The following is a 9,392-nucleotide window of genomic DNA, read 5'->3' as shown; positions in this document are numbered from 1 at the left end:
TTAACTAACACAGCCGGCGTTATAGTTGGATAGTGAACTACAAGAAATGTAGAAATTTGCATAAATTCATAAAACTTTTTACATTTCAGATTATAAATAATTTATAAATAAAACGTTTAACGCCGAAAATGAAAGGCTGAGCCGGCTACTTAGTCGTAGAAAATACGAATTTACATATTAGGAACAAAGTAATCAGTGACGTCAGCGGTATATGCCAAATCAACCGTCAGGTCAACAGTTTAATGAACTAAAGAAGATGTGGCCGGCTAATTTATTTGAGTTAACGAAGAACCGGGATACCAATGTGTATGTAAGTTATGCGTTTGTGTGTTAATATGTTTGGTATATGCCTATTTAATTGATTGTAGGTATCATCGAGTAAGATTTTATACATTAGATGGTGTTGTTGAAAGTGTTATAAGTTAACTTTTGAAAGCGCTTAAAAGTAGTCAAGCAGATAATTCGAATTACTACAAATATTTGATAAAACATATTTAAGCATTCAAACGACATGGGAAACATATAAACCACCTATGCATGCAAGAAACGAATACTCCGAATTATTCCGAATAACTCCGAATTTCTCCGAAATTTTTTTGAATAAGAACCTTGCTTAGAGTAACTTCTAGCTACAAACAAAATAATTTCATGCAGGAACAAATTGTTCAGATGTTTCGGAAAAGATTCTAATGTTACAGAAAATTTAACTTTTTTGAAATGCAAAACTCGGATAAGAAACGTGAGGATTTTTTCCAAAAATGCGTCATCTGCAGAAGTTCTATTTTTCCCGTTAAGATTGTGCGTTAGTTTTCATGGTATATTCTTTCCATTGATGCTTATGTATAAATAAATATCGGTTTCAAAATCACACATATTTGTAATGTATAAAAGACCTAAACTGGTTCGCTAAAATATTTGGCTAATGTAAAGCAAAAGAACATACTTCATAATAGTTAAAAAAAGAAATGCCTTGTAGGGGCAACTATAAAAGCAAGGCGTCGAGAGCAGAGCTAATCAAAAGCCTACAAGCTGTCAGAAAGCTAGCTGTACTAATTAAAATATGGTAAATAGTTCAAAATAAATTGACAAATATTCACATTGAATAGAATTTAAAGAATAGCAATTAAAAAATTAATAAAAAAATAATTGTTTGAAAAGAATCCGTAGAGAGCAAATTTAAGGGCACTCAGTGGCATAATTGAAAGTAATATATAAGTTCGTCGCTTTCGGAGTACCTGGAAAGAAGCAAAAATAGTTTAAAATTAAGTCGAACGTATTTAACTATATCAGGAATGTGTATGAGCGTAAAACAAAATTTTCAGAGTAACTCTGAATTATTCCGAATTTGAAATAATCCACTTCAACGCATGCAGTTGCAAAGTAAAGACTTGCATGTAAAAATAATACGGAAATATTACATTTTTTAATAAAAAATTTATAATACCGCTCATTAAATAACACACTTGAAAGGTTGAATGGAATTTCAGAAAGTCCGACCCAAAAATTTAGCTCACATGTTTTTGCCAATAAATGTTTGTGGTTGTAAAACTTTAGAAATATGCTATTTGGAACACAAACTCGCTGGATCATAAATAATCTTAATTGCCTTGATAACAAGGGTTGATAGAATTAGAAAGTGCTCAAAATATTTTAAGCAATAGAAACAAAAAAGTATTTAATTTCATTCTGTTATTATCAAGGTTTCCAAACTGCTAAAATTATAACAAACCCTTTATCATCTTTCTCTTTCCTTACAGAAATTCCTTCTCTTCGCCTTCGCTGCCATCTTGGCGAGCGCTACCGCTCAGCAACATCCGGGTTACTCCTATCTCGAACCAGCACCTGTGCAAGAACACCAACCTGAACATCAATACCTACCACCACAACCAGTGCATGTACCAGTTCAATTGCCAGCACCATCTTATATCCCTCCAGTGAAAGTGCCTGTACCAGCGCCAGTTCATATACAGGCTCCTGCACCAGCTCCAGTCCCTTTCCACGCTCCCGCACATGCTCCAGCTCCAGCTCCAGCACCAGTGCATGTACCAGCTCCTGTACATGTGCACGCACCAGCACCCGCACCCGTATCAGTTGCTCCAGTCCATGTCCACGTTCCCGCACCTGCTCCAGTTCAACATGTAGTTCCAGCTCCAGCACCAGCACCTGTCAATTCTTACATTCCTCCAGAACCAGTTCAAGCTCCTGCACCAGAGTACATCCCAGCTGTCGGACCAGTTCAATTTCCAGCTGTTGAGCCAACTGAGCAAATTGAATATCATCCTGAAGATGGTTACCATTACAAGACTGTCCGACGTCGTGTCTACAGACGCCGTTACTAATTTTGTTTGAGTTAAATCCTTTTCATTTTAATGCATTAAAGAAAAATATAGTTTTTTACAAAAAGCTCTCTATTTTAATTTACTAAAGTGACAAGTTATAAGTTGATGGATGAATGATGCTCTTTTCCTTGGCGAATTACTCGTTGTAGAAACAGTCCCATGCTTACGTTTAATTCGATTCCTTATTATACTCCTTGGATTTGTGAAAGGGGTCTCATTTTTTGTTCGTTGAATGCTATTTACAAAACCACATTGAAAACCACATATCTGACCAGGCAAAGTGGATCCTTTTCATAGTAAATTTAAATATAATAAGTCTCAAGCAGTTTATGCCGTAGATCTCTTTTGAGGCAGATTTTCCGTAAAAAAAAATAAGTAAGCATTTCCGTTACAGTAGAATGGACACTTCCGATACATTGGTTACAGATCGAATGAAATAATTGGAAAATTTTTTATCTAACATATTCTCCATGGAGGCAAGATGTTATGTCTTAGGATGCATGTTTTGGAAATGCCATGTGAAAAAGAGTGTAAAGAAAGCTTCCGTGGCATTGTATGCATGCAAGAGGATGCTAGAATGCAGTAAGTTCTCAGGGAAGCTTGAGTGCAGGCCTTATATTATAAGGAGATCGGACTAATAATAATTTCACACAGTATTTGATCCAGAAGTGTACTGGAATACGAAGGAGCATTGCAGAGACTTTGCTCATAGAAGGGAAAAGAGGTAACAAAAAGGACGATGACTTGGCAAAGCTGCTAGAGTGCAGCTTTCGATGAACCGGTGGTAGATGTGCCAATCCGTTTGAGAGGAATCAAAAGCAGACAGGAATTGCACATGATACATACAGCAGGAAAGGCGCGGAAAGAAGAGAAGGGCTGTAAAATAAAGAGGGAAGACTTAAGGCTCACGATGGACACACCAACTGAACACTGGAGTGAGATGCTTATTAGTTGGACCTCGACAGTAACAGCAGCTGTAACAAGTGCCATCTGCATGCAGAAACAGTCGAGCATCTCTGTAGTCGTGTACTGCACCAATTGCCACTACTATTAAGCTAAGTCCTAGAAAACTTCTAGTGTTTGCCAAGAGGACGAACTAATTTTATAACTTAAGTCCTGGTACCTCATTGGGGGTTTCCATTTATTAGCAAGATATCATCGGCCTAAACAGCCGCGCTGTTACTTCTGCTTTCTCCAAACTGGAAAAAGAAGCAGTAAAGATGGGTTTGATGGTGAATGAGGACAAAACGAAGTATCTGCTGTCATCGAGCAAAGAGTCAGCGCATACGCGCCTTGGCAATCACGCTTCGGTTGGCAGCCATAATTTCGAAATAGTAAAACACTTTGTTAATTTGGGAACCAGCATCAACACTAGCAACAACATCAGCACTGAAATCCAGCGAAGAATTAATCTTGCCAATAAATGCGCTGGCTAGGCCATGTTATTCGAATGAAAGGTGATGCTCCGGCCAAGAAAGTGTTTCTGTCGGAACCCGCCTATGGAAGCAGAGGTAGAGGGCGGCCCCCACTCCGTTGGAAGGACCAGGTGGAAAACGATTTAAACTCCCTTGGTGTGACCAATTGGCGCCGGTTGGCGGAGCGAAGGAGCGACTGGCGCGCCTCGTTGGACGGCCAAAACCGTTTGGACGGTTAAGCGCCAAATAAGTAAGTAAGTAATAAGTGGCAAATCTCGGACAGTTCCTTTTCATAAAGCCACCCTCTACCAACAATATTTCGGAATTAAACTTTTTATTTTGTTATATTCGAAAGATATTTTACAAATCTGATTTTTATTTACAAAGTAAGGTGGCAACACCATTTTTTTTTTTAATTTTAAACCAACAAAAATTAAATAAATGAACAGAGAAAGCCGGAAAATTGCTACTCGTATTTACAGCAATAAATTTGCGGTGCGTTGGGCCCGTATTGGTAAACAATTGCGAACATAAATAGAAACATTCGAAGATAAATATAAATAAAATGAGCAATAATTGTCAATAACCGCAGCACTATTCGCTGCCCACACTTTCACTATCTCTTTTTCACTCACGCCACACTGAGGTAGGCGACTCATTTGTTAATTACATTTTGGTCAAATATTGGCAGCTCAATTAAATGAATTAAAATTGACCAAGTGGCAAAGAGATGAGGTGAGCGGTCAGAGCGGTGATAATCATTGTTGCTGTTTGATATGATTTCGCGATTTTTGTTATTATTGCTGTTATTAACGTTTTGGTTGCCTTTAACATTTGTTTTTTCAGATAAATGCGGGTGTTATACGCCTAAATATATGCATTCAAACATTTTCATAGGTGAAAAAGTCTCTCATATGCGGACTTTTAAAGCTAATTATGTGCGCAAATGAATGGTGGTGTGAAAAAATTTGACAGGCAATTAAAATTACGAGCGCATCGAATTTGAAAATCCCAAACCGCAACAATCAAATGGACGCATTACCTTCTCAACCGCAGTTCGCTACCAAGCAGTGGTGGTAATGGTGCGGCAAACCGAATGCATAATTGTCTATCAACCGCTCACACTAATTGGCCAATTTGTGTAGTTAATTTGAGCTCACCAGCTCATCTGCTCCCATCAATATAAATATGGGTAGAATAAATTACCAATTGTGCCAGACCGAACCATTTTTATGTTCATTGGTTACCTTTTCCGTTTTGTGGCAGGCGTGAAAACATTGAGTGTTAATGTGTTGCATAAAAGTTAATTATGATTATAATGCCATATAAATATTTGGATGGAGCGGAAAGTTCCTCCGGTCATCTCCCAATATTTTGCTCTTGAAAAAATTGCATGATTTTAGGCGCTTACGCTTTGAACATTATTTCTGTTGCTACTTCGTTGTAGGTGTTTTGGTGTTGTTGTTGCTGTTGTCGCTAGGTCCGTGGGAGCGCTTCAAAATCCTTACATCAAAATGTATACTAATGAAGTAATTCCAAAAGTATCATTATTGGAGGAAAGGAGCCGTGCATAAGGAATTTAGTTCCCCTAGTTCCAGACAAATGGACTGATATGAGCAAAATGTTCTTTCTAGCTTTAAAGCGATTGATGCAAGCTGAGGGAGAGCGCAGAGAGACGCGCATGCGAAGCAGTCGCGATTAAATCGCCTTCCCACCTTAAAGATTTGCCTTATGGCAGTCCCATGATGTGGACACATGAACAGGATTGGCCTGGAGCCCAAGAAAGGAAGAAAAAAGAGTGTGGTGTACGGTACAGTGCAGTGTAGTGTACAGTAAAATGCATTGCAGTACAGTACAATGTACAGTACAGTTTAGTATACAGGCTAGAGAAGTGTACAGTACAGTACAGGGTAGGATAGTGTACGGTATATTAGTATTATTAATTCATGATTTTTATGCATATTCAATCACCTCAAGTTTTTTTCTATAATTCACGACCCAGCCAGGAAAACTTCTGTTTGGCTAGAACAAAACGTTCCCAAAGAATGTACAACCATGTTTCAAAGTCCATTTCAAAAATTTCACAGATTTGCATATCTGATTAAGTTAACTTAGGTGTTGACTTATACTAAACAGTTAAGCAAATTACTCAGCGAATGTGGGTCTTTACTGACCAAATCAACGATTTTGGGTGGTACTCATTTTGATGGCAGTATAAATAATTTAGCCGCCCTTAACCTAGGCAACAATCCAGGATTGTAAGGCTTCTAGGATTCTTAAGTCTCCCTTATTTATACACTGATAAGCCTAGAGCAAGACCCTAGAATCAGGACCATAAATTGCTGATATACTTTTTAAGTAGGTTGGCTCATCTTTTTCTTAGATTAGAACTAAAACTGAGACTGAAGATGGCACAAAGCCGTAACGTGTTTGTTTTCAAATCAAACTTGACAAGAGATGACGGAAAATATTTCCAATATACATTATAGATACATGTTATTGATGAATGAAAATCCATCCAAAGACAACTGTGTTTAAGGATCTGAAGCTCGAAGTCAGGTTAGTTTGAACTGGCCGGTCCATGAGGAGCTCACATAGACCGAATAAGTCCGTAGTGTTGAAGCTCGAAGTAGTTATGTGTGACCCCGAAACAGGAAAAACTGGCTGCCTGTCTGCCGTGAAGACTAAAAATCTCTTTTGAAAAAAACCCATATTAAAGGTATTCTATTTCACAAACTTCTGCTGCATTGATTTCTTTGTTGGTTGCTTGAAGTTGGGTTCATTAACACAGCTTCCGTATACTGTCATGCAATTTTGATCCATCCGTGTAGAAAATGTCTGAATCAGGATGAATATATTGATTCCCTCTTAATAATGGACTTCAACAAGTTCAGTGAGATTGTGAGCATAGGGCTATACTTTGCTTGGTTTTTGGCCAGCAGAATAAGGCAACAATTCGCGCGCAACATATAATGCAGGCAACGTAGCGAGTTAATTGTATGTAGAGAAACATAACTCCTAATAGATAACAACTCGACATGGCATGCAATCAGACGCTACTAAGTCATCTGCATAATAGGATGTTTTAAACCTGCGGTTTGTTATTCGGGGAGATCGTATGTGACTAGTGACTACAAGAGAGGAGAGAGTAAAGTTCGCTGCTGGCGCAAGCTAGTTGTAACAACTCGTCAAATTCAAGCCATACATTTTTTCCTTATCTTTATTTTAGGTTATTGCTGATCACAGTTTTGTTTGAATAGCCTGATGATGATGAAAAGTCCTTGAAAGGTCGATTTAAAGCGTAGAGAGCCGTATTTTTAGAGCTCTATTTTAGAGTTCTATTAATGAGAACGATGTTCTTAAATTAAGCCCAAGAAAAAAGAAGCGGTACAATTCGTGCGCACTACAATGTTAAATACAATATTTGGCACAAGCCACTAAACATTCGTTGTGGCTATGATGTTGCGATTGCGATTGTGTGGCGCAAGTTCGAACACCGTCAAATTCTTAGTTTTTTTGAAACGATCTTTTTTTTGTTTTTTTTTATTAACTCATATTTTTCGTTCAGTTCCATTCACATATGCACGGGTAATTCTCAAACTTGTAATGAAATGTTTTAAGTATATATTCAGATTACATCAATAAAAAGGAGAATTTCCCAATAAGAGAAAGCCATAAAAAATGCATATTATGCGTTGTTTTTTTAATTTTTGGACTTTAATAATATTTTTTTGTTATTAATATTTTTAATAAAAAATAAATAAATGGGTACTAATTGGAAATATATTGATCGCAATGGTCAGATCAGTGAGTGAAAATGTTGGACTAATCTCTTAAGTGTGATCGAAGTCCTAATGCTGATGTTGCGCTCATTATCACTCAATTGGACCCAACACTCTGTTGCTCTGTCAATCTACAAAACGCCAGTCACCTCTCTGAATTATGGCAAATTTACTTGAAACTCGAAGAGGAGTTACTTAGCAACCGTTGATCTACGGAACGAGAAAGTTACGATAGGCTTCCAACTTCACCAAAGTTGATATTGCGCTCACTCCACAGCACTTAATTGCATCCAACACTCCGTTCTGGGAATTAGTGAATAACCGGGGACAAACAAATGATTTTAGTTCGATTTACACTCTGTTATTTTACTCTACCGAAATAGATTTTATACCAATGCATTACTTAAGTAAAAATTGATCATCTTTCCATGTTTCAAGCGGAAGTTATTATAACAATCCAGTGCTGACCATTTTCTCAAACATAAGAAATGCTATTTTAGCCCAGTGCTCATGTAGAGTTTGTGTTACTGCAAATTTCATTGGTTTTCATTTCGAAGGTTTTGCCTGCATGAGCGTCTGATGATTTCACGTTCTTGCGCCTAAATGTATGCGACCAACCCAAAACATTTATCACAGAATTTATCGACTGGAATGAGCTTTGATGATGTGGAAATTTTGTCTCGTTAATTTCAAACTTCTTCTCGTAAGTTTTATTGGATTCAACAAAATGAGAGTTGTACCATGAAGGTGAGAAATTAGAGAAGGAGTAGAAATTAGCGACGTAAGGCGACCAAAAAGGAAATAGCTATGTTTACTGGCTTTTTGAAGACAAAAACAAACACACACAAACACTCATATACCCAATCAAAAGGAATCAATGGCATTAGTACTTCACATTCAAGTCGAGTACATATGCACTTAAAGGTTTACTTCGTTGGGTTTACTGCCATAATTCTTTTCTAAGCGTCAGTTGCTCTCCACCCTCTTATTTTTTTCATGAAAATGTAGCGGTTTGTTAGAGATGTTGCAAAAGGAGTTATGTTAGCAGCATTGGCTTGTGGCATGCACCATTGTGATTTGTGTTGCTTACGTTTCTATTCACCTACATATGTTTGTACATGTGTAGGTGTGTTTGTGACTAACTCAGCTTGCTGTGGTATTGATTACTGAAAAATTTACAAGCAAATGCCATTTTTACCGCAGCGCTGCGAATCTGGAATGCATTCCATTATACTGTTGGCAGCGTGTTTGGTGGTACTTATGTGTTGCAACATGTAGCATTGTGGCAAGCATCCGCTGATATAATGAGTTTATGGCTTTCAATGGTATTAAATACGCAGTGGAAGTACTTATTCGGATCAGAATAATTTTGAGTTTTATTTAAGAAAATTTATTGTAGCAGAATGTCTTTTTACACCGCTGAGTTCAATAAAGTCACAAACTTTATACGATTTTTTCATAGCATCTAGTTTTTGGCTTAAAATTCAGCGGCGAAATTTGCATATACCAAACATTCTTACTTAACTGATTAACCTGTTTAATATTTAAGCGACTAACAATTGCCAGCCTCAATAACCCAAAGTGAACCCTGTCACCAATATGAATGTTTCACACATACTAAGCAGGCGAGGCTCTGGTGACCCAAAGTTGTTTTATGGTGGCGATGCACCAAAAGGTTCAATGTAGTCATATAAAATCGATCCCGAGATGATCGGACTAGTACCTTAATGGTGGTCGTTACCGAAACCTGCCGGATCTATATCCGGTGAAGGACCATCAACGTCGGTAACACTACCGATCAATATCGCTACAAGAAGAAGACATTGTTTTTGCGGCATAATTTAAGTCCATTTGTT

The 9,392-nt window shown here is 37.6% G+C and overlaps 1 protein-coding gene across 1 annotated transcript; it reads left to right on the top strand.

Moving 5' to 3' along the window:
- Positions 1-905: 905 nt before the first annotated feature.
- LOC137246211 (skin secretory protein xP2-like) lies at positions 906-2,403 on the top strand. The gene is made up of 2 exons (XM_067777295.1): positions 906-1,063; positions 1,758-2,403. The coding sequence occupies exons 1-2, from the start codon at positions 1,061-1,063 to the stop codon at positions 2,337-2,339; spliced, it is 585 nt and encodes a 194-aa protein (XP_067633396.1). The 5' UTR covers positions 906-1,060; the 3' UTR covers positions 2,340-2,403.
- The last annotated feature ends 6,989 nt before the right edge of the window (positions 2,404-9,392 follow it).

Source organism: Eurosta solidaginis, chromosome 3, assembly GCF_040869045.1.
Source record: "Eurosta solidaginis isolate ZX-2024a chromosome 3, ASM4086904v1, whole genome shotgun sequence".
NCBI lineage: Eukaryota > Metazoa > Arthropoda > Insecta > Diptera > Tephritidae > Eurosta > Eurosta solidaginis.
This window is presented reverse-complemented; position numbering and strand designations above follow the sequence as displayed.